General features: G+C 35.6%; 1 protein-coding gene across 2 annotated transcripts in view; it reads right to left on the bottom strand.

Moving 5' to 3' along the window:
• NT5C2 (5'-nucleotidase, cytosolic II) overlaps positions 1–25,229 on the bottom strand; it is a 101,161-nt gene that overhangs the window by 22,700 nt on the left and 53,232 nt on the right. For both annotated transcript variants that reach the window (XM_027851700.1, XM_027851701.1), the window contains exons 4-5: positions 6,058–6,175; positions 4,976–5,071 (exon numbers count right to left, since the gene is read on the bottom strand). In XM_027851700.1, the coding sequence (XP_027707501.1) occupies positions 4,976–5,071; positions 6,058–6,175 (214 nt within the window). The remainder of the gene's footprint in view (positions 1–4,975; positions 5,072–6,057; positions 6,176–25,229) is intronic.

Raw genomic sequence — 25,229 nt, 5'->3', positions numbered from 1 at the left:
ATCTTCTGAACCAATGCCCATTGTAGAGGGTGAAGAATTAAAGAAAAGAATTAAAAAAAAAATACACAAAGAACTTGATGAAGAACCTTAACCCTCCAAACTAAATCAGTCAGCTTTAATTCTTGGTGACTTCAATGCAAAAGTGAAATGGGAGCAATATTCTAACTTCTATGCCCATGAAAATTAGATGTGTTTTTCCTAAAAGATATAAAACTGTCCTCCAGACTTTACTGGCTCAGGGGACTACAGGTTCAGGCTACTGACATCACTTCCTAGTTGCCTGAATATAAAACAGCCTGGAGGAACCCCAGGCACTCTCTGATACTGAACTGATAGGCAATTCAGGGAAGCAATCTATACTCAGATGTATCAACTTGAGGCATCCTCAATGACCATCTTTGTTGCATATTCTTCTATGGCTAAGTAAATCTTCTTTTGTTAACTGATAAGTGTCTCATTTTGTCCCACATCAAAAATAAACTATCAGGGGACTAGCCTTAGTCAGGCTTAACCCAAAAAAAAGGTAGTTCTATACCAAGAGAGTGAAAAATATGTAGCTCAACGGTAAGGAACAAGAGAGTTGGTAAAGGCTCACCAATTACACAGAAAACGCAAGTCTATCTATCATGAATATTTTCTTTAAAAAGAGAGTCAAGAGGTGCTAGAAACAACAGTAACATCACAAAAAGTGAAATGGACTGTATCGCAACAGGAAACAACTAGTTACCAATGTGGTGGTCATTTTCAAATCAGCTGTCTGTGTAGCAATCAAATCATAAACCTCTTAGAGCAAAGTTCAAAATCAATACCAATCAGAACAAAGAATAAAATGAGATGATAAGGATATACAATTAAAACATTACCTAACTGTCCATTTTAAACAAACTCTTGATGCTCCCCAAAAATGAGAATCAGATAAAGGAAAAGATACTAATACAGATCATCACTATTTATAATATGCAAATTTAACTGATATAAATCAATCATCACAATACAAAGGTCAAAACATTGCCTCATCCAATAAACATTTGATCTCCTTGCTTAAGTGGAGATACATGGTAGTCAAGAGTAACACTAATTTAAACTATAAAATCATTTGCAAAATCTTACAGAAGAGGAAGAGGTTTACCCTCACATAAAATATAGAGGGAAAAAAAAATGCCTTTATAGAAAGTTTGATGTTGGACCTACGTATGCCAGATTATCTCAAGGGAATTTAAAGTAGAAGGCCAACAAACCAATGAAAACAATGGAAAATCCGTCAAGATTTTTACAACAGTTTTCTCCATCAATGACAATGGAGTTACCACATTGTCCTCTAACAACACCTAGTCCTTGATGTGAAGTATGAAGAAGCATGAAGAAGTAAAAAATGGCACCACAAAAAGAGAAGACAGAATTATAATGTAAGAAGTATGCTGAGAAAGGCTGATTCTAGAGGTGATATACTTCTAAAAGAGTTAAGGAAACTCATTTTCAAGACATCTAAAAAAGAAACAGATATTAAATGATTAGAAAACTATTAATCAATATGCCTACTATCCCATCTCTATAAAATATTAATAATAATAATTTATACTAATTTTGAGGGCATACTTGAAAAAATGTGAAGGGAATGGGCAAGACTTCTCTGACAATATTCTACAGCAGATCACATCTTTAGAAACAGAACTGAATGAAAGGTAGAGGAAATACAAGATTGTCTTGTATGCTTATTATCTGTTGACTACAAAAAGGTATTTGATTCACTGGAATAAAATGTTAGCCTTAAAGGCTTTCTTTCAATATGTTAGGATCATATATAAGATTACTTGATAGTTGCAATGAGAGAAGCCTTTTTTAAACATGATTCTCTGATTATTCATTGCAAACAAGGCATAAAACAGGGAAACATGAGCTCAAAGGGATTTTCAGCTGTCTTAGAGAACACCCAGCACAGTCTAAATGGAAGAGGGACTCTCTCCGACATTCCTTTTTGTGGATGACATGATGTGAATTGTATCAAGCCCTAGAACACTGCAGAGCTTCCTAAATGAGATCCAAAAATCACTCACAACAACCTTAACTGTCCTCACAGAAAAAAAACCAAGTGAATGAAGAATACTTATTGTTTAGATTTTGATATATGGCTAGATGATAACTAACTGAGCTGGCCCTTAAGTCCATATATCTTGAACAGACATTTCAAGTGGACTGACGTTGCTGGCCAGTTCCCCTGCATCTAACTCCAACGAAATCTTGAAGTTCACATGAAATCAAAACATGATCAAGAAATCTAATGAGAAACTAACAGTTAGTGATATCTTCCACCCCAGAAGAATACAGAGTCAGCAAGAAGCCCACAAGTAGGAGCAAAGCAAGTGCCAGCACAACCAGAGACCTGACACGTAGCCAACAAGCCTCTGTGCTTAGAGCAAGAGCAGAAGGCACCCCTGAGAAAACCTCAGGGTAGGGATCATGGAAGTCCCAGGGAGGATTACTTTGTAGGTGGCCAGTAGGTACCACAGCACTCAGACCAGGTCAGCCCAGGCCTAGGGGCTCTGAGGACTTTACTATTCTGTCCTGAGATATTAGAGAGGGCCCTGAAGATCTACTGCTAAAAATCCAGGGGCCCTAACCTTGAGATGTAGAGATCAGCTCCAAAAAGACCCAGAGGACTTAGAGTGAGACCAAGTAAGACCAACTACCCCACCCAAAAAATATAGCAGGGTCAGAGCCTGGCTCTGGCACAAAGGCCCTGTTTCAAAATTTACTGCAAACACTAACAAGTAGCAAAATTTATTACAAATCTAACTCCATAACAACTGTAAGCAGAGACTCACAGGAAAAAAAAAATGGACTTTCTGCATACCTAGCAGAAATGAAGCAAGAGATTAAAAATTTGAAATAAAACCTCTGGAGGAAAAAAGGGGAAGGAGTAGTAAGTAGCTTAGAGGAGACCATGGTGAAACTTACTCAAGAAATGAAATTCCTGAAAACTAGAAGAAATCAAGAGAAATCAATGATTCCATGAGACAGAAAGAAATGTTAGTACAAAAATTAAAAAGTTGAAAAAAATAGAAGAAAATGTAAGATATCTGAGAGCAAAAACAACTGAACCGGCAAACAAGTCAAGATGAGATAATTTAAGAAACAATGACCTCCCTGAAAAACATGATAAAAAAAAGTTGAGACATTGTATTTCAAGAAATCATTAATGAAAACTGCCAAAATCTGTTAGAAACAGAGGGCAAAATGAAGTCAGAAAAAATCCACCACCTGAAAGTTCAGAACCCTAAAAGGAAAAGTCCCCAGGACCACCACAGTCAAAATGAACAGCTCCCACATCAAAGGAAAAATATAGCCAACAACGAGAAAAAAGAAATTCAGATACCAAGAAACTAGAGTCAGGATCACATAAGACCTAGGAACTTCTACTAAAAACCAGTGTTGATTTTAGAATGTGTAATATTCCAAACGAAATAGGCTTATAACCAAGAATAATGAACTCTGCAAAACTGAATATTAATTCTATAGAGGCAAAAAGATCTATGGCCCCATGAACAGATGAAATTTTTAAAAATAGTATAGACTGGGTGAATATAACAATTAAATTTCACTGTTCCATATATCCTATAAAAATTTAGCCAGGCATACCTTATTTTACTCAGCTTCACAGATATTTCAATTTTTTTTAAACAAATTAAAGATTTGTGGTAACCCTGTGTTGAGCAAGCCTACTGGTGCCATTTTTCCAACAGCATGGTGTCTCTGTGTCACATTCTGGAAATTCTCGTAATATTTCAAACTTTTTCATTATTATTATATCTGTTATGGTAACCTATGATCAGTGATCTTTGATATTAGTGTTGTAATTGTTTTGGGACACCACCAACTGCACCCAGAAAAGATGGTGAACTTAACAGATAAATGCTGTGTGTGTTCTGACTGTCCCACTGACCAACGATTCTCCCTTCTCTCTCCCTCTCTTTGGGCCTCCCTATCCTTTGAGACAAAACAAAATGAAATTAGGCCAATTAATAATCTTACAATGTCCTCAAAGTGTTCAAGTGAAAGGAAGAGTCAACTGATGCAGCAAAACTTCCTTGTTGTCTAATTTTAATAAATTGACACAGCTACCCCGACCTTCAATAACCAGCACCCTCATCAGTCAGCAGCCATCAACGTCAAGGCAAGACCCACCACCAGCAAAAAGATGATGACTCACTGAAGGCGAAGATGTTAGTATTTTTTAGTAATAAAATATTTTTTAATTAAGATATGTACATTGGTTTTTTTTTCAGATATAATGCTATTACTGCACACTTAATAGACTACAGTATAGTATAATGTAATGAAACCAAAAAAATCATGTGACTCGCTTTACCATGATATTCACTTTGTTGCCAGTGGTCTAGAACTGAACCTGCAATATCTCCAAGGGATGCCTGTATTTCAGAAGACAATGCCATCTTTATACAGTTCTCATTTAATCATAATAATGCAAGAAAGAGGATCAAATTTTGATACTGTAGCATTCCTAGATCATTCCTCCTCTTGCCTTTGTCTAGAATCTTCTATACCTGAAAGCTTCCATTCTAGAAATCTGTCTTACTAACCAAACCCTAGACTATCAGTGACAAGTAACCAATCAATCAGACCAGTCTCAGGGAGAAGCTTTCTCCCTCCCTTTAAAACCTCGTACCCTTACACTGCACTGTCTTGATGGGGAAGTCCTCCAGGATCTTGTGACAGAGACCATCACACCTGTGTTTCTAGAGGTCACCCTTGGAATACTCCCACACACTCCTGGATTGGCAGGGGTGGAAGGGGGTGGCTCACAGGTGGTCATTTTAGGTTTCAAGCATTCTCTTGTATGTATTAAAAATACACTTAATAAAGGCTTATCACTTTTAGCATTCACTCCTGTCTGACTCTTCTGTGAAAGTTTCCCCAAGTCCCAGGATGGCTGAAATGTCCTAGAACAGATACTCACCCCCTTATGAAGTTAAATCCATGAGCACATACCAGGAGGTTTCCGTAGGCATCGACTTTCAGCAAGTTCCCATACAGTGTGTCAAAGACCAGTCCTCTATATGAAAATTTTTTTAAAAAGTGGTATGAAATAATTGAAGCAAAAATCATCACAACACTACTATGAACCCTAATCATACTGTAGAGACAAATAAGTAAGTCCCAGAAAAACCTAAACATTGGAGGTTGGACTAGATAGATAAAATCTTTAAAATTTTGTAAGACAGGCAGCAGATGCCTCCTTCTGGAAGTGATGTACAACTAGATATGCAATGAAAATAAGTTATTAGACCTCAGTCTCCCTGTTAAATCTAGAAAATATAGGGGCAGCTAGGTAGTGCAGTGGATAGAGCTCCAGCCTTAGAGTCAGGAGGACCTGAGTTCAAATCCAGTCTCAGACACTTGACACTTACTAGTTGTGTGACCCTGGGCAAGTTATTTAACCCCGATTAACTTCACCAAAAAAAAAAAAAAGAGAGAGAGAGAGAAAGAGAAAGAAACATAGATTCTGGATAATTAATTGCTTTGTTAATCATGCTGGGAGATAATTAATAAAAAGGGTCAGTGGCACTCCTGAATGCCAAAGGCCCACTTAATGCTTATATGCCCTTAGAAGAGTGGGCGTCCCTGAAGGTGGCAATCAACTCTGATTGGTTAACAATTAACGAGAAGAATGAATATTATAATGAGAGGTGGACCTATTTCAATGAGGGGCTGTGAGATGTGACTCTGATCACTCTTGTTCCCAGACCACCCCCAGCCTCAGGCAATCTAGACAAAGGATCTACCCCCCTGCCCAAACCTGCCAGAGTGAACACAATGGGCTGGAATTCACCTTAGATTAAATTCTTTGTAAGGTTTTCTAGTTGCGGGGCAACAACTCCAAGATTTCATCTCATCATTTGCCCTGCCCTAAAACTAAACTTTGACCTAATCTCCAAATGAGGAAGGGAAAAAATTCTGAGTCTCCCCAATAATTGGTTATTTGATAATCATTTCTCTCACTGGTAATGACAGTCCTATCCCAATGCCATTTACAATTACCTGGTAGGGAATGTAGAATCATAGACAAAACTGAGCAGCTCCTGGGGGTATCCAATGGAAACTAATCTTTCAACAGTCAGGTCAAAACCAAGAGATTCATACTCCGGGGACTTATACACTGCACAAAGAAGAAATCCTTAATTAGTCAATGCAAAAGAACAGTCAATTAAGGCAGAAGGCAAATGAAAGTTATTTCTTCTCTTCTCTTACCATACTTCCCCTCCCCTAAGATTGTCATTTTTGTTCTTCCAACTCAGGTTCTATTGTGCTTATGCACACTGTGATATGTGAATTGTTATGAAACTATAGAAATGCAGCTTTCCCCTGCAGCTGCTATTTTAATAACAGATGAAACTTCCAAAAGCCCAGCAGAAGTCCTTATCTCAGAGGAAACTTATGCCAAACATTATTTCTTCTTCTACCTACCTTCTCCCTTCCTAGCCCAACGTTATCAAGGTATAAAATCTAAATTGTATGGCTATTTATATGGTCAATATTCTCCAAGAGAATATTACTGATGGGAATCAGGCCAGAGGTTTATAAATAGTGAAGGCTTCATCACACCTCTGGTATGACAAGAATCCTTCCATGATTTTGTCAGACTTTGTTTTTCCTCTCTGGGAGTCTTTGGCTTGGTGTTGGTTTTACATTCACTTTCCACCAATGTGTTCAACTGCATTTGCTAGACAGAATATATATTTGTTAATCAGCTGTTACAATGTTAAATCTATCAAAATTTCATTAGAAAAAGGTTTCAGTTCATTACACAGAAAATGATACTCCTTTAAATAGCTCTCCTCCAAATGAGATGTTTAAGCAGGCATCACTCCATCACATAAATAGTAGAGTCAGACAAGCAGGTAGTCAACAAATGATAAAACATGTGATATCCTTTCATAAACCATGAATAAAAATACAATCTAATTTTTGCAAATTGGGATAGATACAATAGGGAAAGGTAGGAGAGTTGGGTTTCCCATGGGCATGTAAACTTAAAAAATAATCAATGAAAGGAGGTGATGTCATGATGCAATGATGGTCTAAGGGGATGAGAAGGTACAACAAATTAATTCCCCTCATAAACAGCTTGAATAGATTAATGGAAAGGATATCAAAAACAGATAAATCTGTCAGTTTGTTAAGTGGGTATTAGGAAGGAAAAATAACTCTATGTAGTCTCATGATACCACTACTTATGTTATTGTTGATCACATATTGCTTTTGATTACTACTACATTATTTCATCCTACTCTCCTGACCAATTTTTCAGTTGTTAATTCTGCTTGATCATGATGAAATTTTAAATTATCTCCCTCTTTTTCCCTCCCCCCACCACATCAAAAGTCATACTAGAGTAAAAAATGTTCTCCTATTTATCCACTGAAAAAAATGGAAACTCAAACTTTTATATAGACCTTGGGTCTCTCTCCTCTTCAAAGGGGCAATGACAAAAGGCAGACTACTCACTAGACTCTTTTTGTGCCTATCAAGCTGTGGGAACTTAATAGTGCCCCATTATTTGCTATCACTTGCAAGACTAACTCTGAGATTTTTTTCCCCTGACTAAAATTCAAACTTTTGATGCCCTCTATGTGGTATTGAGTAGATCAGACTGACATTTTGTGTTAGATTCTCTTGCCTTAGCATCACATTACCTTTAGAAGATATTTAACCTCTCTGATGTCAAAGGTACCAGGAAACTACTGATAAAACTCTAAGGGAAATGTTTTAATACCATAAGGCATCCCTCCCTACCCTACCCCCAATATGGACCAAATCCCATTACAATAAATCCCATTGCAACATTTCTACACAACAAATGCTCTGACCCACAACCCATTTATTTTGAACACACCATTTTGATACAACAAAACTCCAACACAGATTTTTTTCCCTAAATTGGGCAATGCTTTGGAGTTTATTTTAATAGGATATGACTTGTACTAAAAATTTTTCAATACTGCTTTTCATAAATTACTGTATACACCTCAAAACTCCCTAGGAAAAACCAACTAATCTTACACATCACTGCCCATATTTACTATCTAAAAACACTAGGGCTCCTAAATTAGGGAGCTGGATTAAGTACCGAATGATGGAATGATTGCTGATTAAAACCTAGACCTTTCTTGAAATAGTTAGGAATAAGAACCAGTAACTTTCCTTAGGAATTTCAAAAGAAAACAAGAAATCCTCCCACCTTCAAACCATAATTTTAAAACACAATTCCTGGAAACAATTGGAAGAAACGCATTGCACACTTTATAAAAAGAATGGTTTGTTCATAAGGGCAATTTTTTCTATCTGAGAACTTTTCCTGAAAAAGTCATTTAATATAAATGCCTTAAATTTATATAGATCCTTTTTTCCCAATCCAACTCAACACACTTCAAAGGGACAAGTGATAGTTTTCCCCTTTTGTAATTGAGAAAAATGAAGCTCAGTGATGATAAATTACTGACCCAAAGTCACAAAGCAAGTAGAGAACAGAGTTGGCACTAGAATCCAGCTCTCCTGATTTTCAATCAAGTGGTCTTTCCAGTGAAGTCCACTATTGCCATAGAAGGATTTCTAGACTGCACAAGGTTATTACAGTGGAGACATCAGATTAGATCCCTGGTGGTGAAAACATACAGCTCTCCAATTACTCTAACACTGTCCAAAGTAAACTCTACTTTAATTAGTCACAGGTGGGAATAGATTTTGAATGTAGAGAGTCCAAGTTCCATTTTGACAACCCTCTTCATTTCAGTAAGCGCTATATTAATCAGTATGAACTACAAGCTATTGACATTTTCTCACAAGCTGCCCAGATAGTCATTTCAGTAATATGACTACCTAGTCATTAAACTGTCTACTTGAAAAACACACAGTGTAAATGTGCTTTGGGGCAAGAAGGGTGCAGGAGGAATATGCTCCAAGTCCAGCAATACAGAGCACAGGAAAGAGTTTATCCTTCTGTTACTATTTTCAGAGAGAATATGTTTAAATCACAATTTGCTGTCCTGGTTACAGGAATATGTTAATGAAAAGACCCTTTACTCCTGAAACAAAGTAAATACACACTTAAATCCCTTCCTAAAAATATTTTTAAATCCCTTCTCATCCCAGTCCCTGGGAAGACAGCCTTAGCCATTTGTAGGGCACAGGGAATGCCACCTATTCAGGGCTTGACATGCATGGACCGCAGGGATGTGTGCTTCTGCACAGCTGCAGGGCTCAAGTTTCGACTCTTCTTACAGGCTGGGGGCAAGTAAATGGTGTACAGCCTCAAGCCCAATTGTTAGGTCTGACCTTTTTGTGCCTCCAAAACGCAGCCCAAGGCCTAAAGCTAAATATAATCATCACAGATTCCCTGCTCATTTATTTCTTCTTTAAAGAGGGTCCTCAGGCCTACCCCAATGGGCCCACATCCCAAAGACAAAAGGACAAGTTATTTTCAGGGCCCCAAGTTCCAAAAGAGAGAAATATTTCTGCCACTACAGCAGCACACAGTGTTCTCAGATTACATAACTCCACTATAAAGAGAACAGCCAAAGCTTTGAAAACTGAAGTTATTGATAGCACTTAAAGATACTGTTGGTTCTATAATTATTGATAGCACTTAATTTAGAAATATTTTAATATTAAAGATACTGTTTCTTCTATAATGTGCTTGGGGAAAAAAGAACTAAAAAAATCAACTAAATCTGTAGAGGTGAACCCTCAGACTCTGTTAGGAGTAGTCACCAATTATATAGACAGGCAGGACCTGAGTTAGAAGAGAAAGCCCCCTTAGAATGAGCAGGAAGTTGTGCAGGGAAGTTTGGAACCCTCATGCACTTTTTACCTTTGCTGCCAAGACATACTGTGTAGCAGTTTTATAGGCTTCCTGAAAAAGAAAAGGCAAACCTCTATAGAGGTTTGAGCCTAAGCAAAGTGCTGCTGCCAAAATGATAACTCACATGAGGCAGATGCAGATGCAGAGTGTCACTCCAGTCTTGAAGGAGTTACACTGGCTCCCCTGTTAAAAAAAAACAAACAAAAAAACCAAGCTGGTTTTAAAACTGTTGTGATGGGCCAGGACAGGGAGGCACCATCTGGGAATTGGGTGTTTACTGGAGCTGCTGCCATCCTGGTGTAAACATCCTCCGGCTTGCAACTGCTAAAATTAGCCTTATCAGATATTCCAAAATACAGGTGTAGAAGATAGTGTAGGTTCTGTTTACTTTTCTTGTACCCTGAATCTGGAACACACTCCAGGCCTGGTCCTGAAATATTAAGTCAAAAGATAGAAAGATGGAAAGAAACTCCTTTCATTTGTCTTATCACATTAATTTTTTTTTTAACATGACAAGGACTGAATGTAGCTTGTAAGAGTTATCATACTAATTATCATACTGCATCTAGTGAAACAAAGATGACTTCAAAGGACATAAGAGCAAACTAGAATACACTCTCTTCTTGCTTCAAAGTCAACATTTAAGCTGGTAATCTATAAAGAAATCACAATGTTAACCTGTCCCTGCTTCTCCCCACCACAATTTCATACCTTTGGCATGGAAAGTTAACATTGGCATACTCTGTCCAGATGCCTAAGCTTAAAATAGAGAATGAAATCGATTTGAGAGGATTGTATTTGTAAAAACTATTTCCCATCGAGCTTGATCAGTAAAAAAAGAAATTTCACTCAAGGCCCAATTCTGTCACTGGGAACTTTCCTCTTGTAAAGAATTTTTAGGTTTCCTTTCCTTTCATGAATTGGATATTCTAGATGGCCCCTAAGGTCCTTCCTAAACTCTTAAATTCTGAGTTTACAGGACATTCAGCATGGAAAAGAAAAAGATTACACTAGAAGTAAAATGAAAGGGACAGGATATGTTAGTGGCTTTGTACTTGTAAGCATTAAGCAAAATTTGAACAATAATACCAAAATGGTTTGTTTTGTTTCTCTATTTGGTAACTAAAAATATTATTAAGCAGCTATTTTATTACATTGTACTTGACAGTGATTAATTTTACCTATGCAAAGTTAAAGCATTCAATATTCTAGTTAGAAGAAAACAAGTTTAAAACATAACACACTTAACTATACCAGTTTCTAAAATTGTTACAGCCGCATGAATTAACTTCTCAAAAGAACAAAGTTATCTTCTTCAAAGAAACCCATGACCAGGTAGGCCTTGTATCTGTGTGTGTGCTTGGATACACAAACCCTATTGTTTGGCTCCTCCATCACAGATCTTGCTGGGAGGGAATCTGATACCAGTGGAAAAACAAAAGAGAACAAATATGATGATTTGTGTTTTAAAGAATTTGTTGTAAAACAGATAATAAGAAATCCACAAATCATCTCCAGGCCTTTGCACCTCTCACTGCACTTTCAAACTCTACCTTTAAATGGCCATTGCATCTTTTTTAGAGTCCCTACTAGACTCTAAGTTACATGAGAGTAGGAATTACGTCTTTCTCTCTCCAGGACCTAGCCCAAGGCTGTATATAACAGCAAGTGCTCAATAAATATTTGAGCACGGAATGAAGCATAAAAAAACAAACAAATCCTACTCATTAATACAGTTATTGGACTGTATGTCTCTGTTCAGAGATTCAAAGGCACACTTAAATGCAGATTAGGACCCAGCTATGGGTTTTTAAGCATACATTTTTCATGATGTATTTACTCTTCCCTCTCCTATCTCAAGAATCTTTAAAAAAAAAGTTTTCAACATGAACAGGTTTCATTCTTTACCAACATGGAATGCAGTAAACATAGACCTAGAATAGTAATTTTTAACTCTGATTTTATAACGTTCTACCATGTTTCAAATTATCAAAAAGAAGCTATCACTAATTAATTTGTGAAATTAGAGAAATTTATAACATCAAATAATCAGGTTGAAGATATTATATTTGAATATACTGGTCCTTAACAACCAGATTAATATTAATTTGCTGGGATCAGAATAACAAAATCAGACCACCAAAGGTGTCTATCATGACACCACAACATCCAGGAAGGTCTAAAGAGTTGTAGCACACATTAATAAAAACTAACTAGAAAATGAATGTCATGCCTAAGTTAAGCACAAAAGGAAAATTTAAAATGCAGATTTTCAAATTATGTATAAATATCAGATTTACATTTTTAAAAATTTAAATTTTTCTCTAATGCAGATTATTTTGGTGAACCAAAAGAGCACAACACATCAGCAGTGTCTGAATAAGCAAAACTGACAAACTAAAATTACTAATGTAATTAATACTGTGTTTTTCAACTAACAAGAAAATTCAAAAATAAAGTAGCTGTTAGATTTTTTAAAATGTAATAGAAGCTCAATAAATGTCTGTGAAATGTTTGACTAAAATGGTAAAGGGATTGGTACAGATGGATTGGCACACTGTTATAACCAACATCTTGGAGCACTGTGATAGTTAACTAAAACTTACTGAGTTCCTGACCACCATTTAAGACAAGTCTTGAAGAAATGAGAAGGCAATTCAAGTGGAAATCCAAAGAGGTACTCACGTTTTAATAACCACAAAGTATCCTGGAAAATGTTGCTGCTAAAACATGCATCTCAAGGAAATAAAAGAAAATCATAGCAAAGAAATATAAAACGTAAAGAGTTGGAAGGTCACTCTGACCCAATCTCCTATTGTAATGCAATAACAATTTGAATAACCTTAGACTAATCCCAAAAAATAAATGTTCAAAATTACAGTAGTAACGTGCACCACCACATCTTTCTCAAAATCTCACCCTTCCACAGCCTTTCCAAGTAACTCTTTACATCATCCTTGACACATCAAGTTTGATCCCCAAGGCTTTACCTAAAGCTTTTTTGCTTAACAGTTTGATTGCACTGTAATTACTTGTTTCTTCAATGACCATCATCCCCAAAATAAACAGTAAGAAGAAACTCTATAAGCATATAAAATAAAAAGAATAAAGGAAAGCCATGGTATAAAAAAAGCCATTTTAATAAAAAAAATGTATTTGGAAAGTTTTCTGTGAGATGCAAAGCAACAGAATAAATTTAAATTTGCTAAAGATTTTTTAAAAATCACATGCTACTTTATTCACAAGTCATGACAAGCTTGGATGTTGAATATGGTTCCATGGATTAGTAGCTAGCAGACAGATAAATTCATAAATATGAATGAAAGGTAGCCACGTACCCAGTTAGGCACTGAGCATAAGGGAAAGCCAGGTTTCTTAAGCAATTCTTCCTAATTTTGAAATGCCCTGAAAAAGTATGCTACACACTGATACAACACTGAAAAAAGGCTATTGGAAGACGTCAAATAGAATACAAAGAGAGTTAAAGAACTTGGAAACAAATCAGTTTTCCAATATTTAGTATTCCACGTTGCAAAGGACTAACTTCTTTCTCAGTATAATGAGTACCGAAGTACCACCTACTTACAAATGGCCCCCATTCCATAAAATATTTTTATTAATCTTTTCAAGCAGGTGTAAGAAAATTCTCTTAAAATATTTTATTTGGTTACAATAACAAAAGTAGTTTACAACTGCCTGAAAAAAGTAGAAAATGGAAAAACGTCTTGGGTTTGTAGTCCAAGGATGTGGGTTTGAGGTTTGAATGCCAGCTCTGTCGCTTGGTTACATGTATGATCTTGGGGAAGGTACTGAACTTGTCTGGGCCTAAGTTTTCTCATCTGTAAAAATAACAGGCTGGACTAGATAATTTCTAAGGTCCCTTCAACTCTAAATCTACAAACTTATGATCCAATGAAGAAAGAAACTAGAGACATTAAAGAACAACAGTGACTAATTTTACAAAGATAATTCAGTACTTCCAAAGGATTTTAACACCAAATGATTAAGAAAAGGCTAATAGACAAAGGGGTAAGTAGTACAGTTACCCTTCTCAAATGGATGAGGGGAAGTATAAGTAGAAAAAATTTTCCATTGGCTACCAAGACACAGAGTTTTCTTTCTTTGATTCCAGGACCATCAGTAAACTGTGGGATGAAAATACTGAGCTTCTAATGTTTTGCCCCTTTTAAAAATTGATCATACTTCATTTGTATTTTGCCTCTACAACCAATTTTTTTTTGTAAATTCTGCTATACAGAAATTCTGTGCTTTAATTTGGGAACTATATAGGACAGATTTTTATCTGGCTTTTTGTAATGTGTTCTTAATTTTTAAAACAACAAAAGTACATATAAGTACCATGTATAGAAGAATATATACTTACTTCATGGATGGTTTCAAATAATCCCCAAGCTACTGCTTAAACACTTTCCACACATTTTGAGACAAATGCAATAAAGTAGAAGAGTACTTGATTAGCAATAACTTGCATAAAAAGATTACAAATTAAGTGTCCTGAATAAAGAGTCAATTCCTAAAAAGCATTACTGTTCTTGTTTAAAAAAATTTTGGGAGGAAATATGGAGAGTGGCAGGTTGGGTCAAGGAAATTAAAATATAAACCGTAAACATGGGAGATAAAAACGTAACAAAAGATAATATTAAAGCAGGTAAAACCATCACCTAAGTGGCACAACAGCTGGTGTGCTGGGCTTGGAATCAGGAAAACCTGAGTTCACCTCTGGCCTCAGACACCTTCTTGCTGTGTGTCCCTGGGCAAGTCATTTAATCCTGTTTGCCTCTGTTTCCTCATCTGTAAAATGAGCTACAGAAGGAAATGACAAACCACTCCAGTATCTTTGCCAAGAAAACCCCAAATAAGGTCATGAAGAGTTGAACACAACTGCAAAATGACTGAACAACAACAAAAAAATAATCACTAATATCTTAGTACAACTCAAGAAACATAGTCTGATAAAATAGGCAATGCATTTCAAAATATGATTCTCATTCTAAAGAGCTAACTACTCCAAAACTAAAGAATTAAGAAATGAATTAAAAAACAACAAAGATCACAGTGTCCGGCATGTTGTAGGTATTTAATAAAGCTTGTTGACTGACTTAGTTAGATAACTGATGTTTTTTTTAAACCAACACACCAGGATTTCCAGTACTAGGCGAATATTGTTTCAAAACAATAATTCATAATTACAAAATCCTTGAGGTTTTATTAAAAAAAATTAATCCAAACTGACCCTAAAGGTAGGAAATGAAGTATTCCTGCCATTTTTACATAGGCAGAAACTGAAGGTCAGAAGGGTTGAATGACTTGCACGTAGTCCAACAGTTTATGTCAGAATTCAGAGTCACCTTGGTTAGCTTTATATTTATTCCCATGACGCTATGAGAAATGTTTTCGAGGGACATGTTCATTTGGATGTATAAATTCTGATATATTGGGTATTTTTTTAATAGCTTCATTACTTAACAGTCACACTACATAATTATTACCTTATCAGCTTTGTGAAGTTATTCATCATAAGGATAAGTGACATGTTAGCCCCCTTCACAGACGGACTTAAAAAAAAAAAAGAGAGATTTGGAATCTAGCACCAATATAATTTCTCAATCTCTTCACACTCCTTTCCCTTTGATGCTGTGCCCTGAGATATTTTTGGTTGATTTTTAATCTAACAGTTTACTCAAGTTTGCTTAAACAAGTCAACTTATCTATCTTATTCCATTTTGGTAAGAGAAAATAAAACCCCTTTTGTTCAGAAATATGGCAGCAAATTAAGATAATATGATAAAATTTTTCTTATAAGATGAATGTTTCCCCTTAGAATTTAATTGTATACATTTCTATGAATCCACCAATAGCAATCTGACAAACTCCTCAAAAAGCAGAATACTTTCACATCTCACCTAATATTCAATACCTTTTACTGGAGGTAACTCATGCCTCATATACAAAACTCAAAAATAAAGAAGACAACGTACTTAGTGACCTGAGAGGTAATTTTTTAAAAAAATTTTTTACATCTTCCAGGCAGCAAGAGAAACAGATAGTGGCCATGGTGTCTTAAGGACTTTCTTGGTCTTCTCTGAAGATGCTGACCCACACTGATTGTTTAGGCTACTTTTTGCACTATGCTTACCTTCAGGAGATTTCCTATTAGACTGAAAACGTCAGATAGACTGGGCCTTGAGCTGACCTCACACTTTCCGTAGGAAATTAAGTCAGCATGCCAAGTCAGTCATCATTCCTACATGAAGTATCTCAGAGTTTGAAAAGGCTTTCAGATGTCATTTGCAAAGCGTCCATATCCAGTCATGTGTTTTCTCAAATAACAGATATCATATTGCAACTTACCATGAAATATCCACGAGACTTTTTACATTAAAAGAAAATTTCATACGCAAAAAGGCTGCAAGGGTACTAATACAGATCAATTCCAAACTAAAGCATGTCCCTCTTCATTATTCCTAATATCAGTCTCTTTTTGAAAACCTCCAACAATAAGGAACCCACTAGGACAACTCTTAATTGTCAGAGTTCCTTCTTGAAATTATTATGGACCATGTTCTAAAATATTTATAGTGGCTCTCCTTGGTGGTAGCAAAGAACTAGAAATTGAGGCTAAGCAAGTTGTGGTATAGGACTGTGATGGAATACTACTGTGCTGTAAGAAAGGTTGATTTTAGAAAACCATGAAAAGATTTACATGAAATAATGAAGAGTGAAATGAGCAGAACCAAGAGAACACTGTATACAGTAACAGCAATATTGTTCAAAGAATAACTGTGAACCACTAAGTTATTCTGAGTATTATAAATACTCAAATCATCTACAAAGGACCCAATGAAGGAAGCTATTATACACCTTGAGAGAAAGAACCAATAAATATTAGTATGTGTAAGTATAGCTTTATATATATGTACATATGTTTATATACACACATATTGTGTGTATATAAATTTGTGTGTGAAATAGTGGCATTCTCTAGGTGCAAAGTGGGAAGAAAGGGAAGGAGAGAGGTTGGAACTTAAAATTTAGCAAAAGAAAATAAATCAATTTTAAAAAAGGAAAAAAGAAAATAACATGGAAATAATATGTTAGAAAACTTAACATATACTTTGACTTAATCCACTGTTGGGAATATACTCTGACTTATAAAAAATATACACATGAGTTACAGTGAGAATTTTTTAAAAGGTTTTGTCCAAAGATTTTCTTAGGAGCATTATATGGTAATAGGAAAAAACTTGGAGCCACCTAAATTTCCAAAAACAAGGGAATGGTTAAATAAACTATGATTCATTAATGTAAAGAAACAATGTAAAAATATTAAGACTAAAAAATAAGGAATGCAAAGTAATTAGCAAAGACCTTTATGAAATGCAAAATTTTAAAAGCAGATCTCAAAGCTAGAACCACATAGGAGGAAAACTAAGTAAGAATAAACGGACAAAGAATACTAATGGAGACTTATGAGGGAAAAGAAGGAAAAGTTGTGGTGATTTATGCATTGAAATTAATTAAAATGTAAAGAGTTACTAAGCAAGGTTATTGGTTGTACTGACATTCACTACTGTTTTTAATAAAACATTTTTAAAAAGTAATATGCATATAAAGTTCTTTCTTTTGCTGAGTCAAAATCTATTTCCCTACAACATCCATTCATAAGTCTTAGTTTTGCCTGTTGGGGTCAAGCAGATAAATTCCAATCCCTCTTCCACAGGACAATCCTGCAGATAGTTGAACATGGTAACAATATTCTTCTTCCTTAAAAGTACAATAACTTTTTACCTCACAGTTACGAGGCATGTACCCCAAGGACATAAATAATAGAAGGAAGGTCCCCCACACACAAAAAAAAAATGTTTGTAGCTGTACTCTTTGCGAGAGAAGAGAACTGAAAGGGGAGTGGATTGCCTGGCCCAGGAGCCTCCTGACAGAACATTATTACGCCACTGAGAAACCTGGGATAGCCAGCACAGAACGTGGAAACTAATTCTATGGGACTGAAGCTTTCATTTCAGTGACCAATGGTGACTTCAGAAGCCCTGATGGGGACGGGAAGCACTCCTGCCTCTCAGTGTAGAGAGGGCACCAGTGGGCATGGAGTGAAGTGTCCACTCTCAAACTGACTAATGCTGCGACTTATTTTGCTTGACCTTACTTATTTGTTGGGGATGGTTTGGTGAAGGGGAGACAAGAATAGTAACAATAAGCATAAGTAACAAAAGGAAAAGCATCAGCAAACCATTCATAGACAAAAAAGAAACATGGAAAAGACAAATTTGCACTGATATTAATTTCCTATAGATGATAAAATATTCCAGGTCTTATTACAGACAGCTACCCTCAGCACTGAGTTATTCAAGTGCCTTTAATGCCAGCGAATCTGGTGAGGATTTAAGATGCTGACAGACAACTGGTCAAAGCGTCCAAGCTTTCTGTCAAAGTAAGCACACCATGCAAAAAATGTTCATTTAAATGTCAAGTTCGTTGAGTCAATTCCAAGTCTAATAAAACATGGTCAGTGTGTACCAGGCACGAGAGGCTAATAAGCAAGTGCCAGACCACTAGTTCTGCCAGCAAGCAGACCCTGAGACTTGGTGCCAACCACAGCTTTCTAAATAACAATAACACTCGCTTTGGGGCAGGGCCTTCTTTCTCTTTTTCTGTTCCCCCAGCACAGGCCTTATCAGTTTCTTGGGTATGTTTATACAAACTACTTTTGAACCATAAGTGGATACGCTTTTAAAAATTATATTTTTCATTTTATTCCCTTTGGCCCAGAAGAAAAATATTTGAATCTAGACTTTTTTTGTGTGTTTTTCCAAGGACTTGAAAAACTTTTAAAAATGATATATTTTGATGTAATAATTAATAACGAAAATAACACAAGTTATTCATACGATGCTACTCAACCTTTAGTTTTCAAGATGCTAAATGTCATACAATACACTTCCTCTTCTCATCTTTGAAAAAGTAGAAGACTATAGGTATGAAGTGTTGCATATACTAGTAAGTTTTACTGAATTGCATTTTTGTCTTCCTTTTTTATTCTTTGATGTGCTTCCCTGGGTATGGAAGGGAAAAGATATCAACACTTTTTTAAAAGAAAAAGTTATACAATAAGGTGATTTTTTAAAAAGTAGACAGTGCTCATTTTCCTCAACTCTGAAAATGAAGGGGCACAGCAATACTATTCCTGGGAATATATACTACAGTAAGTTCAATGACAAAAGAAAATACTGTGGGCACACACATATACACATACATACATATATAATTATAGTAGCAAAGAAGAGAAAGAAAATGGGTGCCCCTCAACAGGGGAATAACTAAAGAAATTGTGGTACATGAATGCAATAAAATATTATTATACCATTACAAATTACAAGTATGAAGAATTTGGAGAAACTTAACAAGGCCTGTATGAATTAAAGAAGAATAAAGTAAGAAGATCTGGAACAATTTACACAATGACCACAACAATGCAAAGAAAAACAACATGAAAGTTTTTAGGACTCTCAGCACTACTGAATCGTGACTTGAGCACACTGGCTGGTGAAACATGCCTTCTATCTCTATGCAGAAAGGTAAAGAATGGGCTCTCTCTATCCAGACAAGGCTAATGTGATTTGTTTTGCTCAACTGTACTTAATTATTACAAAAAAGAATTATCTCAGGATTAAAAGAGTCACTGAGAAATGATAGCAAGATAAAAAAAAAATACCATCAATAAAATATTAAAAAAAGAAGAAAAGGACTACAATCTTTGGTATTAACTCTAAAATTCTATCAAAATCAGGTCATAACAATGTTTATGTATAAGGAAAAAATTTTTACAGTATAATGCTCAAATGCAAGAACAAAAGTTGCCAAAAAGAGAAAGAAGCATCTGGCTTTCAGAGATTACTGCTATTTCTATAACAGAACAAAGGAATCACTGCTTCCTTATTTGTAAGTTCTCACCTTTAACAAAAAAAAAAACAAAAACCCTAGAGTTTGGTAGCTATGTTCTTTCCTCTCAGAGAGACTTTAGAGGACTCAACTGTGAACACCATCAATAGTAGCTATTTATTCCTATGGAAAATATATATTTCTATTGGAAACAAGGTGCTTGCTTGCTACATGCTCAAAAGCCTCAGAACAAAGAAGAATGAGAAAATCGAAATATGATTTAGATTTCAAAGAAAATTGGAATCTTGATTCTTCTGCCCTTGATATATTAAGATCCACAAAAGGAGCTAGAATTATTTTTATATACTTCGTGAAAAAATAATATGTTAATTTTATCAAAAACTATGTTATAAGTAAAGCATTTTAATGCTCCTACACTGATAAAAATGGCATGGAAAAGAAAAGGGCATGCTTTAAAAAGTGTTGCATATACCACAAATTTCCCCAAAGTGCATTCTCTCCTTTCCTCACTCACCCTACTAGAGTTGCAAATATTTTGTCATGGCATCAAGATTTCTGTAAATTTTACATTCCTAATTTAGAATATTAATTTTTCACTCCACGCAATCTTGCATTTATCAAGGTCATCATCAACAATACAAAGACCCAATTTCTTAGTTCGACTGAAATAGATTTGTGTTTTTCTCCATATTTTTCACATTTTCCATTTGATACAAAGTTCAGGACAGTATTTCTTCATTCTCCTTAATATAAGCAGCAAGAAAGGGACAGTGATGATTTAGAGGTGCCATTAAGATTGGGCCTAATGATATAGGATTCCTTCAAAAGAGAAAGAAGCATTATGGTTCCAACACCTCTTATACCCAGGCTTGTTCTCACTTTCTCAACAGCTGTTGGCTAACATTCTGCTCCTTAAGAAACCATGTTTTACAGATTAGCAGTCTGTCAGATGATGATTTATGTTTATGTGTTAGTGATACAAGAGCCCTGTCATTCATTTAATCAGAAGACATTTTTCCATTTGAAATTTTAATAACAGGTTTCTGGACATAACACTACAAAACAAAGCAGCAAAACAGGTACCTATCCATATCCTTTAACCCAGGGATCCCATTATTGACAATAAACCCTAAGAAAGTCAATGACAGAAAGGCCCCTCACATAATAAACCAAAATATTCATAGGAGCATTTTATAGTAGCAAAAACTTGGAAACAAAGTATGTGCCTGTCAATTGGTGAAGGGCTGAACATATGATGGCATATGAATGCAGTAATACTGCATCATAAGGAAAAACAAATATGGCAAATTTGAAGAAACTTAGAAATCCCTATATCTAGCTTCTTCTCTCCCCACCCCCCCACCAAAAACCCTCTAATATACATATGTATTATATATAATTTGAAATGTGTCTTACTCTCCAAGCAAGGTAGGCAGTATAACAAGAAAATTATTTACATGCCAGATACCCTTCATCTCCACTTAGTAAAATGGAGGCTCCCTAAGGGCAGGGAAGGGCTATTTCATTTTGTCTTTATTATCTCCAGCATCTTCCTTAGCAGTGTCTTGCACATAATAGGTACTTAATGTCTATCAGACTGTTCAGTTATATTACTAAACATTATAACATTCTTTATTCAGAAATAACTGATATTTGTTAAAATTACAGTAGAAATAATAGAAAATTTCTTAACATAAGTAACCATTATAATTTCTCCTTTCCCAAATTAAAAAAATATGAAAACTTTCCTAATTATATCAACTTACTTGTCCTACAGCCATATGCTATCATATTTTTAAATAGTTTTTTTAAATAACAGAAGTTAAAAAAGATTTTTATTCCTAAGAGTCTAATAATACACTGTCTTCAGTAACTCCCTTCCTCATAGGAAATTTAAAGAATTTTAAATGATTATTTACTATTAATCTGTAAAGATATATATCTTCACCTTATCATTTACCCTGAAAATCAGGCTACAATAACAATAATAAAGTAATACTATCACCAATTATAATACAATCACTTAATTTCATAGTTAGATGGGACATCAGCAGTCTAGTCTAATCTACCACTGAAAAGCAATCTACTCATTCCAACATGCTCAACAAGCTGTGGTAAGACCTCCAAATAAGGAAGAATCTATTACCTAATGAAGCAGTCAGTTCCACTCTTGGATAGTACTGAGTAGACATCTTTCCTAAGCTCCAAGCTAAATTTGCCTCTTGGCCACTTCTGCACCCCGCCCTCCAACTTGTGGTTCTGCCTCTAGAACCAAACAAACAGAACCAGTTTAATACCTCTTGAACATGACAAACTCTTCAAACTTTTCTCACACCTCTCCAGTCTCCTGACTCATTCATATATTCATTTGACAAGCATTTATTCAATGACTACTATGTGCTAAGCACTAGGGTAAGTATTGGCTAATAATCTCCCTATTTTTTCCAACTCATCTTCACATGATAAGGCTCAAGGCTTTTCCCCATCCTGGTTGTCTACCTCTAGATGCCTTCCAGTTTATCAATGTTCTTTCTAAACTGGGAGGCCCAGAACCAAAGACAACACTCAGATGTGGAATGACCTGGTCAACTACAGCAAGCTCCTCACCTCCTTACAGCCTGGAAGTTGTGCTTTTCCCAATGGAGCCTAAAGCTGAATTAACTTTTTTGGTTGCTACATCACATGGCTGCCACCTATTGAGCTTTCAAATAATTAAAACACCCAGAAAAACTGAATGAAAACTCTACTACCTCCATCTTATGCTTGTGAAGTTATTTTGTTTAAATATACATTTAAGACTTTAAATGTGTCCCTATTAAATTTTATCTTCTGGGATTCAGCCCAATGTTGTTCTAGCCTGTCAAGACCTTGTTGGATTCTAACTGTCATTTCCCTGTGTTAGCTATCCCTGCTGACTTGGAGTTATCTGTAAATATGGCACATCATCTATGCCTTTATTCAAGTGACTGATAAAAAAAAAAAAAAGCCAAGGGTCACAGATCTCCAGCAGCTAGGTGGCACAGTGGATAGCATATCAGGCCTGGAGTCAGGAAGACCCGACTTCAAATCTGGCCTCAGATCTTTACTAGCAGTGTGACCTTGGGCAAGTCACTTAATCCTGTTTGCCTCAATTTCCTCATCTGTAAAATGAGCTGGAGAAGGAGATGGCAAATCTCTCCGGTATCTTTGCCAAGAAAGCCCAAATGGGGTCACAAAGAATTGGACACGACTGAACAACAACACAGTGCCACTCCACAGACGACCTCCTGCCAAGGTGAAAATGAATCATTAACTACTCCAAGTCAAACCATTCAGTTTTGAACCCATCTAATTATTGTACTGTGATGAAGCCACATCTTTCCACCTTTTCCACAAGAATAGTATGAGATACTTTACCAAACCTGTTGTTTAAAGATAGTTATACAGTCCACATCATTCCCCTAATGTATCAGTTTGGTAACCCTGTCAAAAAAGGAAACAAACAGTCTGGCACGACCTACTTTTGATGAAGCTATGCAGGTTTTTTGTAATCCCTGTTTCTTCTTAGATGAGTTAGAGAAACTGAAAGAGTTACGCCCAATAAATAATAATTCAAAGAAAAAGAATGTCTGTACATAAAACAAAGGGTAGGTTAAAGACACAAAAGCATTCTTTTCTTTCAGAGGTCACAGAGTCAGAGTAAGGCACATGGTTAAACCCAAAGCTTAAGCTAGGGTTATACTTCTCTCAGTTTATATTCAATTAAGGATATTGTCTTGAACAAAGATAAGCCAACAAACATAAATATATGTGTGTACATATATAGTGTATATATATACGTATCAGACACACATATACGTATATACATAAATACATACATAATAACTAAATACTATATAAAGAACAAATGTTTTAGATAAAAAGAGGAGCTTGTGTGCTACATATAGATCATACGGTTTCTTTTTTGACATGTTGAATTACTGGATCATAAGCAAACAGTGAGAAATTCTAATTATTAGTTATATAACACATTTAAGCAAGATCAGACCCTGCGGACCATAATTTAGTAACAAACTGAACAAAAAGAATGAATATGAGATACTCTACCAAATACTCCCCCAAACTCCTCTTGCTTTAGCATTGCCAGAATTTGCCATCAATGACCCAAGTCATCTGCAATCTCAACTTATTTGGTAGCTATAATGACCTTTGATATCCCATACTTCTCTCCCTGTTAGTTGCTGGATTATTCTAAATGACTTCCTAGATATCTGTATCAGTCAACCTCTGCCCCACCCCCCCAGTTAGAGAAAATATTATAGGAACAGCTTGGCTATAATTAGCACTCCCTCAATAATTAACATTCCCTAAATGATCTAGCATATCGATAAACCCAAAGAGCTAAGCTTTTGTAATAAAAACTCATTATTTGATGAAAAGTGGAAAACAGCATGGCAGAAACTAGGTATTTTTCATATTTCATACTGTATACCAAGATAAGGTCAAAATGGGTACATGATTTACACAAAAAGACTGATACCATAAGCAAATTAAGAGAGCATGAAATAGTTTATCTGTCAGATTTATGGATAAGAGAAGTACTCAGGATGCAAGAAAATATAGAGAACATTACAAAACATAGAACAAATCATTCTGATTATATATAATTTAAAAGTTTTTGCACAAACAAAACCAATGCAACGAAAATTAGAAAGAAAGCAGAAAACTGGAGTGAAAATTTTGCAACAAGTATTTCTGAAAAAGGCCTCATTTCTCAAATATATAGAGAACTGTGTCAAATTTATAAAAATACAAGTCATTCCCCAACTGATAAATGGTCAAAAGATATGAACAGGCAGTTTTCAGATTAAGTTTTCAGATCTAAAGTCATATGAAAAAATGCTCTAAATCACTATTGATTAGAGAAATGGAATTTAAAACATCTCTGAGGTACCACCTCAAACCTATCAGATTGGCTTATTTGACAAAATGGAAAATGTTGGATGTTGGAGGGATGTGGGAAAAGTAGAACACTAAAGCACTGCTAGGGGAGTTGTGAACTGATCCAATCATTCTGGAGAGCAATTTGGAACTATGCCCAAAGGGCTATAAAACTGTGCATACCCTTTGATCCAGAAATACCACTGCTAGGTCTATACCCCAAAGACATCCAAAAGAGGGAAAAGGATGTATTCATATAAAAATATTTATAGCAGTCTTTTTATGGTGGCTAAGAACTGGAAATTGAAGGGATGTCCATCAATTGGGGAATGCCTAACAAGCTATGGCATATGATTGTAATAGAATATTATTGTGCTATAAGATATGACAAGCAGAGGGCAGTTAGGTGGCACAGTGGACAGAGCACCAGCCCTGGAATCAGGGGGAACCCGAGTCCAAATCCAGCCTCACTTGACATTTGACACTTACTAGCTGT

Source organism: Vombatus ursinus, unplaced genomic scaffold (assembly GCF_900497805.2).
Source record: "Vombatus ursinus unplaced genomic scaffold, bare-nosed wombat genome assembly UNPS02009205.1, whole genome shotgun sequence".
In the NCBI taxonomy this organism is placed as follows: Eukaryota; Metazoa; Chordata; class Mammalia; order Diprotodontia; family Vombatidae; genus Vombatus; species Vombatus ursinus.
This window is presented reverse-complemented; position numbering and strand designations above follow the sequence as displayed.